Raw genomic sequence first — 20,674 nt, 5'->3', positions numbered from 1 at the left:
AGCCGTGCCTAAGTGGCAGGTTAGTGTCCATCATTTGAGCCTTTACATTTGGAATCCACACAGTAGATTTCAAGAAAATTTGGTAGTTTTTGAGCATTTAATGATTAAGAAAACTAATCAATCAAAAATCCTGGTAGATACGAAGAGCACGTAAACAAGCAGAACCACAATTTAAGATGTCTAAAGCATGCATTCATTTTTAGTATTATTTTTCCTATCACAGGAAACTAATGATTTGTGTAAACATATTTAAAAACATACTTAAATCCCCAGCAGCCTGCACACATATGTCAAGAAAGAAACAGGGAGAAAGAGGTAAGAAAGGAACATTTGCTTCTGACATTTGCTGGGTTCAGCCCTAAAGCCCCAAATGATGGCAGTCTGCCGTTTGTGAGGTATTTCTGCCTTTCCCTACTGATTATGCTACAAATAGAGCTGTGTTTAAGAAGTGACTCTCATTGGAAACCAAAGTTAAAGTTGCATGGCAGCGTGTGCTCAGTACCTACACACCAGCTGTGAGACTGACTCAGAACCATATTACTCAAATCTACTTGAAATAAGACAACCACCACCTGCAAATAAACTCCCTTCCCTCAATAAACTAAGCTGAAAAGCTTGGAAAAAATATACAGGAGACAAGAACACGATATTCTATTTTCTGATGAAAAAATAGATCCCATAATGTCAACTCCCTTCAGGAATCACGCTCTGCTGAGTTCCATTTGCCCCTGTAATCTGAAGAGTTGGCACTGCAGTCTCCAGATGCACCAGCAGTGACACCATCTTGCAGCTGGAGTGACAACATTCACAGGGATGGAGACAAGAAGTGTGTCTTTTCTCACATACAAGAAACACAGACAAACACATATAAATCACAGTAACATCTTTATTGTTAAAAATGCTTAGATGTCCAGAAGTTTCTGGAGTAGTACAGGTGTTCCCTTTGTTTCAGGTACTTTTTTTCATTTTATAATGTGCACAAAGACTGTTACGTACAGGACAGATTTTTTTTTTTGTTAAAGTTCTCTCAAAATTGTTTCTATGTTCCAGTTTAAAGTGAAGAGTCACAGAAAATAAAAAAACCAAAAGACAAGACATTTAGCATTTTAATTTAACTTTTTGAAAACCATGTCAGCAGCTCTGTTCTGTGTGCATGGAAACTGAAGCTTCAAAAGAGAAAGAACTTTAGAAAAAGGAAAGAAATATTTCTTTATAGCACAGCAGAGTATAAAAGAAGCATGTTCTTGAACTTCTGAGCAATACAAATATACAACACAATATGTTCTCAGATATAAAACTTGACTGACAGGAATGGAATGTGTCATAGAAACACTGCAAAAAGACTACAGAATTGGGTGACAAGGACAAATGCTTCATTTATACTAAAAATGTGAATTACCGGCTGCACATGCCAACTGAGGTAATCAGAACCAGTCATTAGCTGGTCTGCATGTGTGAAAGGATCATTACTCAAGTTCATGCAGAAACACTTCACAACCAAAAACTCTGATAATGACATTTAGATGCTTTCTTTGGAAAACTTGAGCATACTTAGAAACTGTATTTACTCTCAAAGTCATTTTTATACTTCCCCATTCCCTTCTCTATTATTCTGAATAGAGCTTCACATCAGAAATGGCAGAAAGCCATGGAACTTATTATGCTTAATGAAATAACATAAGCAATTCCTCAATAGAAGCTGATGCATGAAATAACATTTCAGATGAAATGTCCTTCTTGCTACCTTCCCTAACACCACGTTTAGGGGAAGAGTATGGAACATTTCTGAGGCCAAGGCCAGCCACCAGAGAGTGCAGCTGACACATCCTCACCAAGGCTGAAACATACTGAGTCAGGTATGCTCAGCACAGGTTCTGCATCCAAAGGGCATGAGCTTTCTGGGGCAGTGTCCAAAAACTGAACATGAAGAATCACTGGCGGCTTAAGGGTCAGAGTTACCCTGAGGCCCCCTGGCCAGGGCTGAGTTCACATGCTACATATGTTCTGACAATTAGTGTCCTTCATTAGCTGACACTTTACATTGTGGTTAGTAACATATCTAAAAGAAAGGCATCTATGGAATTACTTCCTAAGTGAAAGAGTGCTGGAAAATCACCTGGAGAAAAACTGTAGAAGCGGAGGCTGGTGTTTTACTGTGTACCCTGCTGATGCTGAGTCTTTTTTGTTTTGTTTTGGTTAGGCATTAAATTCTACCACTGGGATTTGTTTCTTTTACTACTTTCAGGTACCCCAAGAGAACCTTGTCTGAGGGATATGGTATATATTAAACAGGAAATGGAAAGGAAAACTGTTATAGTCAGGAAGGGCAGAGGGTCGTGAAAATTTTTTTGTTTTTAATTAAAAAAACCCAAGTCACTACAACTGTAAGGAGCAATCAGTCTAAGCATGGCACCAATGAGCCTAGATACAAAACTAGTCTGTTCTACTTTGGACTCCAAGCCTCAAGCAATGCTTAGGCACAGCAACATCCCTCCATACAGCAGACTCTGTATGATCTGCTTAGAGGATTCAATTGCTGAATTGGATCTTCAAATCAGCACATGATTAGGGAAAAAACTGACCACTGGAGAGAAAACCTCAGTATCCAAAGTCCTTCCATACTTTTCAGGATGGGATCTCAGTCTGACTCCAACTGTGCACATGATATAGAAACAAAACCAAACCAAAAAAACCACACCAACACAAACAAGACACCTAACAAGGCACTGAAGAAACTGAATCTTCTTGAAGGCAAAGCTGATTTATCAGGCCTTGACTGGCTCTTTTCCGTATTCATATGCAACAGTAAATAAGAAATGTAGGATCTGTTTAGCACCCAGAAAGTGTTAAGCCACAAAAGCAATTTTTTTATAATGCACCTCATTGAGATTTTAGAACTGTCAGTTCTTATAATGGATCTGACAAACATGGATCTAATTTGAGAAGGAAAGGCTTCCCACTTCAAGAATTTTCCAGCATTTCCACTTTGTTTTCATCGAGTACAAAGGGAGAAGGGAACTCTTTGTTCTTCATGTACACTTCCAGACCCTGAGAAGGTGTGAGAACAGTATTGTTAGGCTGTAAATGCGCTATTTTAAGTCCGTAAGTGACTGCCAAAGGTCAGGGACAAGGCAAGAGTTAGTTTCCCCGGTGACAGAAAGTGTTTCTGGGGTTCAAGAAGCAGAGGCGCTAAGGAACCATAAAACCTGATGTCAGAAACAAACTTCTTGGGAGAACAACATGGGAAGGTGTGTCCTTTCATTTTGTTCTGACAACCTACTGATTGCAATGAGTTTGTCACCTGCATGTGTTGAGGAATACACCTACTGCAGGTAGCTGGCTTGCAAGTTAACACATGTAGAAACCTAGCAAACAGTGCCCACACATTCTCCTGCAATCTACTATTTCTCACCCTGTCCATCCAATAGGGAAGCTTCTATTCTCATTATTAAATGGAAGTTTCTGTGGATCAATTATTTTCAGAGGGACAAACTTGAGAAATGGCTTCCCTAAAGCCAACATATATATCATATTTCTCAGTCAGGATTCACTTATTGTGGGATATGAGCACAAATAAGCACAGAACCCATGGTTTTCCAATTTGAATATTCTGCGCTTCTTATTAAGATCTCAAAGTGCTCAGGAATCTTAATGAAACTGCAGCCTGGTTGCAAATCTCATTTTACAGATGGCTAAAACTGAGAGTGAACAAAATGCTGAAGCGTAAATCATAATGGAACCACATAATGATAACACAGAGCCCAAGTCCCTGTTTCCTTAATCTTACCATTTCTCATCAAGCCCAGGCTAAAGAAACCATCTGTGTTTGGAAGGAAGTCAGATGCATACCTGCACACTCTTAAAAATGCCTCCACAGATAGCTATTCTCACCTCTCCAAAGTAAGACACTAATGGAGAAATCTCACACACAGCCGGAGGATCTTCAGTTCCTGAGAGACTAAAGAAGAGAACACAGGATTAACTTCCTGCCATGGTTAAAAAACAGTGCATCTTCTTCAAAAGATTATCCAGAATAGGATATCCAGAAGGGTAAGACATTTGTTAAAGACACATGCACCAGACATTATGTGAAAACAAAGTGTGAAAATAAAAAGGAATTAACAGGTCCCAAATGTTACTCAGCAAAACCAAAACACCCCTTTTATAGAGATGCTTTTCAAGTAAAATGAACAACTTGTGGATCTATTGAACTATGAGTTGATGAAGTAATGGCCCCGTGGAGTAAAAACAGCTTTCCATTATACATGATGCAGGAAGGTATCTGAACTGGTAATCACTCTAACAACCAATCCTTAAGACCTCCTGAGAATCCTGTTGGGGACACAGTCAGAAAAGCTGTCAGGGCCTACAAATTAAAATTCCTTGCATTGCTAAATCCAGAGTGATGGAAAAGACTGCCATTGTCTAACAAGGTGCTGAAGGAAGGGCCGACTCATTACCCCAAGAGCAGGGTTCTGCCAGAGAGAATGCCCAGAGCCCCAAGCGCTAACTACCTGGAGCACCCACAGTCGTAAGAGGAGCAAGAAGTGTAGATATCAACCTGCACATCCAGAGAGGACCTGCTGAACAAAAATCACACTAAGCCACCCCGTGACCACACTAATGCCCGGTTTTGGAGAGCCCAGCATGTGCCATTGGCCAGCTGGCATAGCTGAGCACTTCCATGAGAGAAGCTGCAGAGATGGTCACAGATTTATACCTGAGTTTTTCTGGTATCCTGCAACCATTTTCATCCACAAATCTGGCTCCAGCCTTGAGAGCCCAGCGGTAATGCTGGGCCAGGAGGGCTTGCCGAGCAGTGGTAGGAGTATCTTTGTCAGCTGTGTCTGCATTTTTTAGTGGTGAGAATTCCTCTTCTCTCAGAACTTCAAATGCCACAAAATTCCTACCAGCAAAGGGAAGAAAACAATGATCATGAAAACCAGAGCTAGTCATCAGCCCCGCTAATGCAACAACAACATTCATGGGGAAAGGCTCATATATATTTTTGGGAGATGCACTGTATGCAGCCTGAGGCAGTCAAGCCAAGGGAAGCCCACTCACATTCTGAAGACCCAAGGAGTACCAGGGCTGTAGAATGGAAAAAAACAAGAAGCCTTCTCTCTTTGGGAACTTAACAACAGCCTCCCAACCTACCAGAATTGTGCTCGAGGAAGAGAAAAAGCAACAGTTCAACAGAGATGCCACAGAAACTTTTTTAGGCAGTGGGAGGTTCTTGGACAAGACAGCTCAGAACACAGCCAGACAGAGAACACAGCACTGTCCAGAGCTTGGGCAGAGCATGAGTAGTGCACTCACTGCAGAGCACTCCACCATGCCCCAAGAAATACCCCCTGCTTGGGAATCTGTAGGTAACGACCAACTAAGGACAGCAGCTCCCAGGGACAAACAAGCAACAAGGGAGGCCTCACAGTTGATTGTGAAGTACAGCTGTTTACCAGAAATGGGAGTGCAAATTAAAAAACACCACCACATGTGCTTTCTGCACTTCATGCATGAAAGCACAGCTGCCAAGGTGGTTTTGAGCTGTTAAAAAACCACAAGGAACCACTGCTTGCAAATGAGTTCTGTCATGGCTCAGAACTCAGCAGTGTTCCCATCACCCTGGGTTTTGGTTTTGTCTTTAGTTTGATACTACTTTATTTAACACATGTCAGGAAACAGACTGGTTCAAACCTTGAGCTCTCTATTCTAAAGAAAATAGTATAAAAATAGAAATAGTATCCCCAAACAAAGATAATTCAGTTTGCCTGAGGTCCCTCTTTGGCATTTATTAAGGCCTAAAACCGAGTCTTCATGCTGAATTTGAGACCCTGGAGAAATAGATTTTATAACAACACTTAGGCTTAATTGCTAAAATCCTATATTCCCTAGACACAAGTACCCCTGACTATGTATGTCACAGCACTCCCAGCTATGTTGCAGAATTTGGAAAGTGAACACTGACAGTTCCACTTGGCCCCATGGTGCTTAAGTAAACAGTTTTCCAAGCACAAAGGGTACAACCTGAGCCCTGGCTTAACAAAAATGCACCCAAAAATGTAACCAGAGCTGCAGTTGTCATGGAAGCCACAATGCTGAAAGACCCAATTTTTGCAAGTCTAAATAATCCAATATGTGCTTCACTGACTTTGCACTCAATTTCCTTTTGTTTTTCCCAGGCTGGCAGAGGCCAGGCCAGCCAACATATCCTCAGGAGAATGACCAGTCTGGGAGCAGGGTTGGCGTAAGCACTACGCCAACCCTGCTCCCAGACTGGTCATTCTCCTGAGGATATGTGAGTGCCTTGTGAGCTCCCCTTGAAGCCCGCGGCATTACGGTTGTATTGGAGCTGGGTGTACATCCAACAACCTTCCTAACAAGCCACACACAAACCATGTGCTCCCTGGGATGGCTTGTTTCAACCTACAGTCATTCAAATAAACACTGAGAAGGGGAGGAGAAAAGTAAAATTATGTCTGTCACTAACTTAGAGAACTGGAACACATCAAACACAAACTTCTCCAGCTTTATCCCGTTCGGTTTTAGTGGTTTTACCAGATTTCCCTCCTTGTCAATGTAGGGCACCTTCTTTATGGCTACATGATGCTTCAGCTGTGACTCCCATTTCCTGCAAAAGGAGAAGAAACCAATCATTTTATTTAATTCAAGCCCACTTAGAAAAAAGCAATACACTTGAGGGAAGCAAAAGGCTCATTACTGCTCTGGGTCAACTCTCAACTGTTTGTGGGTGTTGCTCCCTCCCATGTGATCCAAGTCATATCCAGGAAACACTTCCCCAGGCAGAACAGCCTGGCCATGGGCTCTCTCTGTACCACTGCGACATGACAGTCAGAGGAGAGGGAGAAGTATGCATCAAGCTGAAATTGCAGGCAGAGGTTACAAAAAAAAAGAGGCAACCCTAATTGTTACCTGATTGGGGTGAAAACAGAGCAGAGCAGATCCCTCACCCAAGGGCGGTTCAAGCTCTTTAGGAAGGTTGTACAGCTGCTCACTCAAAGCCCAGCATCACATCCCCATTCCCCAACACCAAGGTGCAGAGTCCACCCACAACTTCACCCTCTCCCACGAACTCTGTTGTCCCAAGCGTTGGCACGGCTAACATTCCCCGCAGAAATCCATGGTATGAGGCTGCATCACTGACCACACTGCAGCCTGCACAGCTGCTCACCCTTGAAGGCCCAGGAAGATCGTGCACTGGTATATCTCAATTGATTTAGTTACAGTGAACCTGGGAACCTCTTCCTTGGGTAGGGCCTGGAGAGTATGCTGAGGCTGTCAGAAAGGGAACTCAGGTGTTTGGAACTGTTTGGAAGAGATAGGAAGTGAAAGGCAATATAGGGAATAACCATAACTAAAATTCCAGAGTGCGAAACAGGAACACCCAGTCTTGGAGGTATTTCTGGGCTGCACAGCTACCGAGAAGGTCTGCTGGGACTTACTGGGCCACTTTTTCCAGGAACTCAACAGTGAAGAAGTGGTTACAGATGTTGCCAGCACTGAACACCAGTCCCCCCTCAGGGCGCTGCTGCTGTGCAGTCTCCAGGCTGATCTCGCTGTACTCCACCACCTGGTACACCCCATCCACACAGCACACCACCCCAACAGGTTCCGTGGGGTAGGCCTTCTCCACTACCTGCAGCCACAGGACACAGATTTATGACAAAGAGGAAGAAAATCCCAGGACTATTCCAACTCCCAAGTACAAACAATCCCACAGGACTGTTGCCTGCCGATCCTCCAGCACCTCAGGGCTGTGTAAGGGGCCCAGAGCAGTCTGGAGGCACATTTTGCCCATTAATTCAACATAAACCCCAGTACACAACCACGTAATTTGAGTTTCTCAGAAGGCAGTTAAAAACAATCTGCATAGTGGGGGGTACTTTTCTTATCAAGGACCAGGATCTGGCATTAAAAGAAAGCTGTTTGCAACTATTAGCCTTCAACTTCCCATTTGTCTGAACAGAGCTGATGACTCAGGTAACATAAATTTCTCTTCAGACACGTGCTGCTTTAACAAAATCCAGGCTGTTAAGGCTTTCTCCATCTTCCACAGCAGAGCATAAGAAATGCCTCCATTAGACTTAAAGGAACATTTATAAAACACAACCCAGTCCAGTATGGCTTCTAGACAGCCCATAGCAAGGACTGTGTAGCAAGGACTGGGCATAGGTGCAAAGCAATTCCAGTCTGCAGTTTCCTGTGCAGATATACTTCCTGCTCTAACTGAAGTTTATTTTCCACAGTACTCTGGGAAGAACAGAGGACACCTACGGGTAGAAATGTGAAATGCAGTGCAAGCAGCAAGGAACTCTAAACCTGCTCACAGTGAGCTGCTGATGTGCAAAGGGTTGAACACCACAGGTCATGTAAGCTCCCTGCAACCAGCAGCTTCCAAGTGTCATCAGACCCAAACTCCCTGTGGGAAACCAGCCAAGTGCTAGCATTGCTTCACCTTTGCACCGCAGTCTGCCCCTTTGGAAATACAGAAACCTATGAAGACTGGATCTGCCATTTTCACAAGGATGTTGTCCACACAATATACATGGACATACTGGATTCCACGCTGCTTCATATCATTCAAGATCTTATTATCCATCAAAGCACGGTATAAGCCACCATTGCCATCTATAATGCAAGAAAAAAGAGAAAGTCTTGGCTCATTTGTGAGTTTGGGGTGGTTTTTTCCAGCTAACAGAGCAAAAGCAGAAAGTACTGAACAAACTTTCTTGAATGGAAGAGTATGGAATGCTTTCTAGCCAAGCGCCAGTGGTAACAGCTTTTATTTCCAGTTCTGCCACACAGTTCAGGGGAGCATGTTTTCACCCCAGTTCTCTCACTTGAAGAGTGGGACGATGGGGACAAGCCTCACTGAGCAGCATTATGAGACTTTATGAAGGTTACTAAGATCCTCAGAGGGAGACAACTAAAGGACAAATCTACGCAGAGGGTGGGAAAAGTTTTTTACACTTCTCCTCCAGTACGGGGCAAAAGCACATTTATTCTCTTTCTTGGAGAAAGACTAAAATAAATCTTATTCTCTGTTTATCCTCCCCCCAAATTCTCAGTGCCTTTTCAAAGGCTTGAACTGCAGCTGTACAAAAGACACCTCACCTGCACGTTTATCACAGATCACCCATTTACAGTTCCTCCTGGGAGGCCCCTGTCAGCTCGTAGGAGAACCACTCTGCAGCTGCAACTCAGCCCCTGCGGGGCTGCCCTCACCAAGTCTCTTACCATGTCTAGGTTAAAAGAACATTACAATGTGAGACATTGCTGTCATTTTGGAAAGAGTTCATCTTCTTGCTGCTTTTTTGCCCATTTCCAGCTATCAGCCTTGAGCTCCTGACCTTCACCACAGGAGGCAGCACTCCAGAGACCACATAGAGAGCTTTGCAAATACGCCTTTCTCCTACCCCACAGCCACAGAACTTCTAATCCTGCCAACACTCCCAGACTGGATAAAAAACATGTGCTGTGGTCAAATGTCCAGCCAGAACTAAACAGATGTATGCTCCTGATTACCAGCCTGAAACATTAGAGAACCTTTCCACATTGACTGGAACCATTAGCCCTGACCCCCATAGCCTGCTTTGTGTGCCCGGGCAGGCTGATGACCCGTATCAACTACCAACAAATATAACAGTACTGCAGTATGGAAGAGGAAACAGCAAGTACCTGGAGCCATGGCAATTTTCCCCTTCTCCTCCAAGATAGCCTTCCCATCAAAGGTGACAGCAGGCAGCATCCTCTGTTCAAACATGACAACGTTGCATCTGTCCAAGTTGAAGTAGTTGTGTTGTACAAAAAACTCTTCTGTTGGCCCCAGTGTGAACTCACTTGTCATGATATACCTAGGCAGGAACAGGGACTTGGCAATGAGAAAGAACAACACAAGTGAAAGGCAAAACTACAAACTGAAGAGAAAAGAGAGGAATCCCAGGAGTGTGAAATGAGACACAGCAGCATCCTGTGGTGAGCAACTGCACACGAGAGCTCTCCTCCAGAACTCATCCTGCGGTAAGGCTGCATGGGGTCCTATGACCATATCAGGGCATGATCCTACCCTGGCCTAGCTCCAGTCAGGACAGAAGAGCCTTGCCCTAAATGTGAACAACATCTGGATACCTGGATGAGCTGGGAAACAAGACAAAGGGCAGAAAACAGGCTCACTCACTCTAGATTCAAACTGATGTTAAATGTCTATAGAAACCCTGGCCAATTCACTCTGCCAGCGCCTCTTCAGTGCCAAGGCAAACAGCAGTATTTCCATATGTTGGCTGCATGGTTTGTTTTTGTCGTAAGTATATCTATTTCCTCCTTTCCTTTCAGCTCCACATTGCTTCTGTCTCTTCCTCCACTACTGTCTAAAAGCCACCTTCATCATCTACCTGCCAAACTCTTCAACAACTATCGGCATAGGAATACAGGGTCCTCTGTCAGCATGAGAAAACAACATAGAAGAGCCTGGACCTCAATTCCCCATCCCCAATTTACATCTCTGTAGCACACCATAGCCTGGGCCCAGGTATACTGGAGCAGCAAAATACTTCAACTGCCTCCTCACCCCCGGGAGGGGAACTGGAAACAGATGTGGCATCTTGCAGATAATCCATCCTGGCTTCCAGCAGCTCCAAGGATGATGCATTTGCAATTCAGGTCCTGTACACAAGGCTTCAGGAAGAAGCACAATATGGACTCACCTTCCACAAGGAAACAATGTATGAATCAAATTTGACTTCCAATTTGGAAAACAATATGGCACCCTGAAGCCCTCAGACACCTACTCTTTCACTGCCAAAACCCTGCCTCAGACCAGACACTGATCCCAAAAGCGTATTTCTACACAGTCCTCATGGTCTAACTAAGAGCATTTAGCAGAAAACATTTCCAGACACATGTGCAGTGCCTTCCTCTCATCCACCACACCCTACAGGGAATTCACATTTTGCAGAGCTCATCTCTTTTGAATGCCAGGAGCAGCCAGCAGAATAGGCAACTGTAAACAGTGACAGCAGGAGGTGGCCTGAACACAAAGCAAGAGGTTTTTTACATAGTTTATGGACAAGGGGAGGAAGAAGGGCTTGGAAGGCAAGCTCTAGGTTGTCCTCCATGCAGGAACCTGAGAAAGCAGAAATGGATGAAATTTCTTGTAGAGCATCTGCAACAATCACTGAAAAGTGCTGTTTACAGTGTTGCCAGTAGCTGCTTGCAAAGCCAGCAAAGTACAGCAGTTAGTGTTGTGGTCAGTGATACAAAGGCTGTACTCAGGTAATTCCTCAGGTCTGCACACATGGACCTGCCACCTCCCATCCCTCTGCACCTTCCTCCAGCCTCTGCCATCACAAATCCTGCCAAAAAAAGGCTCCTCTCGACCCGTCTCTGTACAGCACCCAGCTCAGTGCTTCTTAAAGACAACATGGGCAAGACTAGAATGCAAAGAGCCCTGCACAGCAGGTCTGGCTTTAGGTCACCTACCAGGGAATGATACACTTGCAGTGGTGTCTCTTGCCAGCAAGCTGCTCTACTTTGCGGATTCTTTCTGCTTGGATCTGATACAAGTTCTTGCCACTGGGCAACCCCACGTTGTACATGCCCTTGGGATAGCTGACTCCCAAGCGGGTTCCTTGTCCTCCAGCCAGGAGTAGCACTGCCACCTTGTTCTGTGAAATCTGATGTATACCTGTAGAAAAAGAAGCCCAAGGAAATATAAGAACCTCCAAAGCAATCAACACTCTATGTTCTTCTCCTCAGCATTTCTGCAGAGCTCAGGCAACAGCCAGAAGCTGCCAGTTCAGTTGGCAGCTCAGAGAGAAATATGTCACTGCACACACAGGAGAAAATTCCTTTCAACTCCTGGATGCAGCAGTTTCTTTACCTAAAGCAACAACTGGTGCAAAAACAGACAATAGAAATGAGCTGCAGCTTAGGAGATTCAAATTAGGATACAAAATCTTTACTAGGGAGGTAATGCAACACTAGAAAAGACATCCAGAGAGGAAGGAATACCCCTTAAGGTTTTCAAGGATTACTTTAGTAAAGCTGCAGCTGACCTGCCCTGAGGCTGTTTACAGTTTTGTTCCAAATGGGGGTTGGACTAGAGATCTCCAGAGGTCCCTTATCATTCCTATATCCCAAAGAAGCCAAGTCTCATCATCTTGAGTAAAGCAGGAGGATTTCTGGAATCTGCCTTAATCAATTATCTGTACCTATGCTCCAGCTTCAATAGAAGCTGAACACAGCTGCAGTCAGGGCTGGTAATACAGCAAAGCCTGCAGGAGCTACAACTTCCACAATCTAATTGAAACCAGTGTCAGTGCTCCTGACAAATCAGGGAAGTCCAGAATCTGGGAAAGAACCAGAGCACATAATAAACACTCAGATCACTCTCTGACTCTGGTCCTTGTCTTCTCCAAAGTCAACATCACAATAATGATTGACAACTGTGAGAAAAATTTGTCATTAGGGAACACTTCGAGTTTCTCTGGGGATGCAAGGAACATTAGGCTTGCCATGTCAGAAGCCACAGCTCTGCTGCAGGTAGCTATCAGGGCCTTCTGCCATCACACAGCACTGAACTGCCACTGCTCCTGCAGCCAAGGACAGCCTGTGGAGCACCCCAGCCTTCAGGAAACACCTCACATTAACCACAGCTGAGGCTAAAATATTCCTGATTTGGACTGAAAGATATGGGGACCAAAGAAATTGAATTAGAAAAAAAAAAGGATTGGGTTTATGCTAATCTTTAAATAATTGGCTGTTTAAATGAACAACAGAGCAAAAATATCAACTGCTCTTTTAACAACTTGGCTCAATTTTAATTCTGTTCAAAACTACAGCTTCCAGCAATTTTCTCAGCAAAGACTTAAGTTGTCCATGACATTACAGTAACACCATTCCCCTTCCCATGCTTAAAAGTTTCAGTCTTACCACAGCAGTAACACAAGACTTTCTCCCTAAACACACCCCTTCCAAAAAGACTGGCGGTGTCCTGGCACACAGGGGGCCGGTTCCACAGCCAAGGTTCTGCTGTAGAGTAGCCTCTGGGGTCACAGGGCCACAGGAGTGAGAGCTGGAAGCCACCTCTGGAGATCTTCAATCCTCCAAGTAGGATTAGGAGAGCTCCCTAAGAAGAAACCTGTGGGTGGAAATCTTGGGATTTCTAAGTTTCAGGAGGTCCTTGGACAGCAGGGAAAGCTTGAATAGGTTTAAATTGGTAATGTAAAAGACATGGGAGGACCTGGGTGAGCTGCATGGTGATGCAAATAAGACATCCAGCATTTCACAACAAACCACAAGCAACAAATGACTCCTTTGTGCTTCCACTGAGCTGCCTGGGACACTCAAAGTACAGAGCAGAGGGTCTCAGCTATTACTTACAACAAGTATTTGCTCCAGTCCCATCACGTGGTTTTCCTACATGCTCAGCTGTTTGCCAGTGCAGGGCATAACTGCAGGAGAAGGGAAAGAGCTGAATGGAGAGGCACCAGAGCATGGCTCCAAACCTTCTCATGCCCTGGCTTGGGTGGTGGCTGTTTCCCTATTGGGATCCTGCACAGAAAGAATTTATGAAGGGGAAAAAAAATCCTAAAAAAGTTGCCCTGTGGGACACTTCCAAACTGTTCTGCCTCATCCCTGGAAATACTCAACACCTGGTTGGAAAAGGCCCTGAGCAACCTCATATAGTGGGTGGCATTCACACCCATGGCAGGAGAGTTAGAACAAGATAATCTTGTCCTTAACATCCCTTCCAACCTAAACCATTCTGTGATTCTGTGAAATGGGCAATTAAAACATTTTTTAAGAATTCTTTTTCTTTAAAATAATCTAGAACTGAAACTTGAGCTAAAGTATTTCACAGCAATTTAAAACAAGCTGCTTGAGGTCCAAGCTCAGCATTTGCTGCTCTCAGTTGCTGCGACATGAGGGATGCTGCTTTGGAATGCAATTGGAATTCAACCACCAGTGGAACAAGTCGGGCACTTGCCCTGCTGCATCTCCCCCCTGCACTGCCAGCCTCACACCAACACACACCCTCACATTCTGATGCAACAGACCACATCCCACAGATCCCAAATGAGACGTTTCTGCAGAGCAACAGATTGTGACCAAGAGCACCATTTACATGAATGACACTCTGAAGTCAACACTGTATTGGGAAAGTCAAGGAGGTCTCCACTCTGCTCCACAGCATCAAGGAGCTACAATTCTCAGCCACAGCTCACAGGTGCCACAGCTGGCGTCACCCCACTGAAATGCAGATGCCCCACAGGAGAGAGCAGTTTTCTGAAGTTTTCCACGCAATGACAAGGGGATGGGATCTGCCCAAGGAGGAGTTGCCATCTCACACACATCTCCTGGAGGGGCCTCTCACTGCAGGGACTGAAACCTCAACCTCAGTGGGATAAACTCAAGCCCAAAGCAATATCACTGATAACATCAATGATGTCACTTTTTTAACAATCCCGCAGACTGACAGGGCCATATTCCAGGAGGGCTCACCATGGTGCACAAGAACAACCCAGACAGGGGAGTGCACCCCATCATTTATGGCATTCTCAGTATTTATGATACAACCCTACAACCCAGACAGTTTTTCCAAGTTCTGATCTTAGGTCACCATGAAAACAAATAACACCAAAAAATTTGAGTAAGTAGCTCTGCTCTGACTTCCCAACTGTAAAATTACCAACATTCACTACTGAAGTTCATAAAAAATGACTCATCTGGCCACAATGGAAAGATCTATCCCCTTTAAAAAAAATTCCACCTTATTTTCTGCAGCATATGAAACACAAACAGCTCAAGTAAAGAGAAAAAGCTGAGATACCCACCAATGCTGCAGTTAGTCCTAATCTGCAGAAAAAGTAAAAAAACAAAAAAAAATTTTGTAGGAGGAACAGACTGATCTTGCAAGAAAGACTGAATTTTCTTACTGAACAGGTACATCAGTCCCATTACAACAGCAGTCAGTAAGAGAAAAAGACTCCAAACTTTTCAATTCTGCAAAGCAGTCAGATAACCAGAACGGCTCATCAAACTCTCTGATGAGATGGGGTACACCTCAGCCCATGGCCATGACTTAGATTTCATTAATAAAACACTGACAGAATGGAAAAGTGCTTGGGTCTATGTTTGATTTATACCATCATTCCTAGGGCTGCCCAGAAAATGTGATTGTTAAACGTCAGTGTTTAGGATCTGAAAGCAAATCTGACCAGGCAGTTTTGCTGTCTGAGACACAATAACAACAGTATTAGTTTTTTAACTATTTTAAAAATATCTCAGATGTTCCCAAAGCAAGTTTTCAGTTGTCTGGTTCTTATCCATAATTTTTTATCATAGAAAAAGAGGGAGAGGGAAGGAGGAGATATTATTTCAGCTGTTCAGTCTTTGGAGGATGCAATGCAGGTGGCAGCTGTGGAGAGCACAGGCAGAGCACAGAGCATCTCAGCTCAGCGTGATGATGACCCCACAGCCACAGGCTGTACCAGCCATGCAGTCTCAGGGACATTGGACAGCAGGTTGGGATGGCTCACCTGCTCCCAGCCTGCTCAACATACCAGAAACAAAGGCCTTTCAGAGCTGTATCCCCTCAGAGACCTAAGATCCTGCAAAGCCTGTGCCCATGGTGCTGGTTCCACTGGGAAATGCCAGCAGGAATGCTGCCACATCTGCAGGAACACACAGCAATGCCCAGGTTCATCAGAACAAAGTCTTTGGTCCTGATTGCCCTGTTCCAGGAAATAAAATCCCTCTTCAGCCTTAAACCAGATCATAAAAACAAACCAAGTTAAACAGAACATCTGTGTGTAGGCCTTCTGGTAAAAATTCAGGCTGCCTGCAGGGCTGAGGTGGCCTGGAGCCATCAGACTTTAGGGTCAGATGATTTGGGCACAGTAGCAGGATCTCAAACATGTTAGACCGGGGCTGCTGCAGGCAGTACTAGCAACCAGCAAGGCCAGCCCACACAGGTAGCCTGGCCTTTCTTTCCTTTCCATGCTGCAGCCAGTGACACAAGGCAGACACACCAGCTCCTCACTTGCCTAGCTGGCTGGGGGACAAGTGACCCAGTTTGATAAAGCTGTTAGTTTAACTGTGGAGCCCTGACCCAGCCCTATCTGCCTCTAGGGCTCAAAGGGTCCCTTCCTCCTCACTGTGACACCCTCAAATAGCCATGCCAAGACGGACTGGGGGGTGTGGGTGGATGAGAAGTTCAACATGCCCTGACCAAGCGCACTAACATCCAGAAAGTCCCTGTGCCCTGGGCTGATACCACAAGAGGCAGCAAGTGAGAAGGAGGAATTCTTTGCCCTGCTTAGGTGAGACCACACCTGCAGTGCTGCCTTCAGCTCTGAGGCTGTCAGCGTGAGAAGGACATAGAGTTCCTGGAGTGAGTCCAGAGGAGGCCATGGAGCTGGGGGCATTCACCTGGAGACGAGAAGGATCCAGGGAGAGCTCAGATCCCCTTCCAGGGCCTAAAGGGGCTCCAGGAGAGCAGGAGAGGGACTGGGGACAAGGGATGGAGAGACAGGACACGGGGAATGGCTCCCACTGCCAGAGGGCAGGGATGGATGGGATATTGGGAAGAAATTGTTCCCTGTGGGGGTGGAGAGACCCTGGCACAGGTTATCAGAGAAGCTGTGGCTGACCCTGGATCCCTCAAGTTTCCAAGGCCAGGTTGGACAGGGTGTGAAGCAACCTGGGATAGTGGAAGGTGACCCTGTCCATGGTAGGGGGTGGAATGAGATGGTCTTTAAGGTGCCTTCCAACCTAAACCATTCTGGGATTCTGTGATCCACTGTACCAGCCTATGCTCCCTCCATCACCACTCAGCCCCATGAGTGGAGTCTGACACAGCAGAAAAGCTCCTCTGCCCTGTGACCCTGATGCTTCTATTTCTGTTTCTGCTTGGAAAATTTGACTCCCCTGCCCACACATCCTCACCTCTTTACTGGCAACGCTGGGCCAAGGCTGTGCAACCACTTGTCAAAATTTAGGCAAGTATCTCTACAACCCAAGCGGGTCTTCCTGGCTTTCTTTTTTTAATTAAAATTATTTTTAATGGTGCTGTTATGTTTTATAAAGAAAGATCCAAGACACATATAAGCCCTTATAAGTAAGAGTGTGCACTTAGAAAAAAGCACAGGACATCCATGTAAGATTTACATGCTGTGGGAAGAGCACATCCAGCCACCATCTCCCCCATTACCCCTAGCTTTCACACACCCGCATCTACCAAGCTCCAAAAACCATGGATTATGGACTTTACTGGGCTTCTCCCAGATCCCATCTGCCTCCTGCTGCACATGACACAGCAAGGATGGGGATCGGCACCTGAGACCGGCCTTTGCATCTGTTGGTGGGCTGGAGCTCATCCTCCAAGCAGCTGCCCAGCTCAGCAGCAATGAAACCCCCCATGCTCCCACCCTGCCCAGAGACTCATAGTCATAGAATGGTTTAGGTTGCAAGGGACCTTAAAGACCATCTCACTCCACCCCTGCCATGGGCAGGAACACCCTCCACTACCCCGGGTTGCTCCAAGCCCCATCCAACCTGGCCTGGGACACTTTCAAGGATCCAGGGGCAGCCACAGCTTCTCTGAGCAACCTGTGCCAAGGCCTCACCACTCACAGGGAACAATTTCTTCCTAATATCTAGTCTAACCCTGCCCTCTTGCCAGTGCGAAGCCATTCTCCCTTGTTCTGTCACACCAAGTCCTTGTCCAAAGTTCCTCTCAAGCTCTCCTGGAGCCCCTTTAAATCCTCTAGTATTACATTTTTTCATGACAGATACTGTAAATCATCCCCATGCCCTCTAAACAGTATTGTGTCATGACCACTTGCTTTTTGAACACTTCCAGGGATGGTGACTCCAAAACTGCCCTGAGCAGCCTGTGCCAATGCCGGACTACCCTTTCAGTAAAGAAATTTTCCTCAATATTTAACCTGAATCTCCTTTGACACAACTTGAGGCTCTTTCCTTTTATCCCGTCGCTTGTTCTGTGGGAGGAGAGACTGAGCCCCAGCTGCCTATCACGGAATTGTAGAGATCACTGCCTGTCACGGAATTGTAGAGATCTTCTGATCCGGCACGGCCGCGGGGCCTCGGCCGCTGCATTTCATAACGCAGAGTGAAAACTCGGTGTCTCAACCAAAGTTCCCCGGGCCGAGGACACCGGCTGCCGGCGCTAAAGACCGGGGTGTAGCCGTGACCCTGCTCTCTTCCTCCTTGCCCCACCCGCCGTCCCTGCGGCTCCCACCCGCGGTGCCGGGGGTGGACTGCCCAGCGCCCTGCGGTGCCACCGCAAGGGGCCCCGCCGGGGGCAGCCCCTGTCCCGCACCGCTGGGGCTCGGCGGAACGCGGCTGGTCCCGAACCCCCGCGCTGGATCCCGGCAGCCCCGGAACGAAAGGGACAGGCGGCCTCACGCCCCTCTCACCTTCCGCCTCCCAGCGCTGCAGTGCGGTGGGGCTGCTGCGGCGGGCGCTGCCCAGCAGCTCGGTGGGGAGCGGCTCCATCCGGCCGTCCAGGCGCTCGTGCGGGCCGCGCTGGCGCGCCCCGGCCGCCGCCGCTTGCCGGCAGTGCTCGCCCAGCCCCGGCGACAGTGCCGCCAGCAGCGCTCCGCGCTGCGCCGTGTCCAGCTCGGCCCAGAACCGCAGCAGATGGCCCTGTCCGCACCGCTCCAGCTGCGCCCGCACCTCCTCGGGAGGGTCCATGGCGTGGGGAGCCCGCGCTGAGCTGCGCGGCAGGCGGCGGGACCGGGCGGGGCAGCACCGGGCCGGGGCGGAGCCAGAGGTGCCGTCCCGCTGCCCGGAACCTCTTTCCGCCGCTCGCGGGTCACGCGGTCCCGGGGTTTGGGCGCCTTCTCGTTCTGGGGGTTCGGGAGACGCTTGTCGGCTCGCCGCACTCCCTGCCCCGGAGGAACTGCGTCCAGCGCAGCGCTTCCCCCACGGAATCACAGAATAGGCTGAGTTGGAAGGAACCCTCAAGGATCATCGAGTCCAACTCCTGGCCCTGCACAGCGCCATCCACAAGGTCACACCATGTGCCTGGGAGTGTTGTCTAGACACTCCCTGAGCTCTGTCAGCTTAGTGCTGTGACCAGTTTCCCGGGGAGCCTGTTCTGGTGCACAAACACCGTCTGGGGAAGAACCTTTTTCCAATATCCAAACTGAACCTCCCCTGACACAACTTCAGGCCATTCCCTCAGGTCCTGTCTCTGGTTGCTACAGAGAAGCGATCAGCGTCTGTCCCTTCTTGTCCCCTCAGGAGGTTGTAGACTGTCAGGGTGACCCTCAGTCTATTTTCTCCAGGCTGAACAGACCAAGTCTCAGCCACTTCTCATACAGCTTCCCCTCAAGGCCCCTCACCATCTTCGTTGACCTCCTTTGTCAACTCTCTGATGGCCTAATGTCTTTCTTACTTTGTGGTGCCCAAAACTGCCATCAGGGCTCGAGGTCAGGCCACCCCAGCCCAGAGCAGAGTGGAACAATCCCCTCCCTTGACCAGCCCGTGATGCTGGGCCTAATGCCCCCAGGACACAAATGTCCCTCCTGGCTCCAGGGCACTGCTGACTCACATTCAGCTTTCTGTCAACCAGGACCCCCAGATCCCCTCCTGTGACCCTGCTCTCCAGCGTCTCATTCCCCAGTCTGTTTGTACACCCAGGGTTGCCTCATCCCAAGTGTAGAATGTGGCCTTTTCCCTAGTTGAACTTCACGTGGCTGGTAATTGCCAAGCCCTCTAAACTGTCCGGGTCTCCCTGCAGAGCCTCCCTCCCTTTGAGGGAGTCAACAGCTCCTCACATTTCTGTATCATCTGCAAAGTTGCTCAGTTTCCTTCCAGTCCTATGGCCAAGTCATTAAGAAAGATGTTGAAGAGCACAGGGCCAATTATGGAGCCCTGCAGAACCCCACTAGTGACTGGTGCCAGCCTAATGTCACCCCAGTCACTGTCACCCTTTGTGCGTTGCTCACCCATCACATGATGTGTTTACCCAGCTGAATGCTGGACATTTTATCTGGAAGGATACTGTGAGAGACAGTATCAAAATCTTTACTGAAATCCAAAGAGAGTCCATCAACTGGCTTTCCTTGATCAAACAGGTGGGCTACCTTGCCATAAAAGGAAATACGGTTTGATTTGAATTTCATGAAGCCATGCTGGCTGTAACCAGTGACTGTGTTGTCTTTCAGGTGTTTTTTAATAACTCCCAGAATAATCTTCTCCATAACTTTACCAGGCACTGAAGTGACACTGTCAGGCCTGTAGTTTCTGGGATACTCCTTGCCCTTCTTGAAAACTGGGCCCTGTGGCCAAACTTCTGCTCTGCAGTGGCCATAGAGAGGAAGAGTGGATTTGTCTTTCCAAACAACCTGTGGATCTGCTGGTAGATAAAACTAGCTCTGGAAGATAAAAGAAACAATGGGAAGGATTCCACTGATTTATGAATGGAAAAAGATATTTGCTTTTACAAATAAACTTTAGGTTTGCTGATAAATTAAGTTAGACATTGAAAGATGAAAGAGACAATGGGGAAGAAAAAACCCTAAATTCCATAAGAATAAAAAATTAAAAGGGAGGGTTATACATTAGAGGGAAATCTTTGATATCACTTTTTCTGGGAAGTCTGTACCTCTCAAGTACCTCAGCC

The 20,674-nt window shown here is 46.8% G+C and overlaps 1 protein-coding gene across 5 annotated transcripts; it reads right to left on the bottom strand.

The window, feature by feature from the left end:
* Positions 1–868: 868 nt before the first annotated feature.
* On the bottom strand, positions 869–18,803 carry UAP1L1 (UDP-N-acetylglucosamine pyrophosphorylase 1 like 1). Of its 5 annotated transcripts, none has more exons than XM_059864819.1 (10): positions 18,462–18,803; positions 11,500–11,704; positions 9,700–9,875; positions 8,477–8,649; positions 7,464–7,657; positions 6,491–6,631; positions 4,721–4,906; positions 4,515–4,580; positions 3,850–3,958; positions 869–3,048 (listed from the first exon to the last, which is right to left on the bottom strand). In XM_059864819.1, exons 1-10 carry the CDS (start codon positions 18,736–18,738, stop codon positions 2,962–2,964), a joined length of 1,614 nt encoding a protein of 537 aa, XP_059720802.1. In that variant the 5' UTR covers positions 18,739–18,803; the 3' UTR covers positions 869–2,961. The 5 variants fall into 5 exon arrangements, with proteins under 5 accessions (XP_059720802.1, XP_059720803.1, XP_059720806.1 ...); XM_059864820.1 differs by having other exon boundaries at positions 3,892–3,958; positions 18,462–18,802; XM_059864823.1 differs by lacking the exon at positions 18,462–18,803 and adding an exon at positions 13,402–13,531.
* Between the last annotated feature and the right edge of the window lie 1,871 nt (positions 18,804–20,674).

This window comes from Haemorhous mexicanus, chromosome 21 (assembly GCF_027477595.1).
Source record: "Haemorhous mexicanus isolate bHaeMex1 chromosome 21, bHaeMex1.pri, whole genome shotgun sequence".
Classification (NCBI taxonomy): Eukaryota; Metazoa; Chordata; class Aves; order Passeriformes; family Fringillidae; genus Haemorhous; species Haemorhous mexicanus.
Note: the sequence above shows the minus strand (reverse complement) of the source record. Positions and strands in the feature narration are given on the sequence as shown.

Bases quoted from the DNA above. Each gene is read 5' to 3' on its own strand.
- UAP1L1 (XM_059864819.1), bottom strand. From the start codon at position 18,738: ATGGACCCTCCCGAGGAGGTGCGGGCGCAGCTGGAGCGGTGCGGACAG. The intron at 7,658-8,476 runs GTGAAGCAATGC...CTGTGGCTGCAG, and splicing joins GGGCAGACTGCGGTGCAAAG to GTAGTGGAGAAGGCCTACCC. The intron at 4,907-6,490 runs GTTAGTGACAGA...CTTTGCTGGTAG, and splicing joins GATGTGTTCCAGTTCTCTAA to GAATTTTGTGGCATTTGAAG.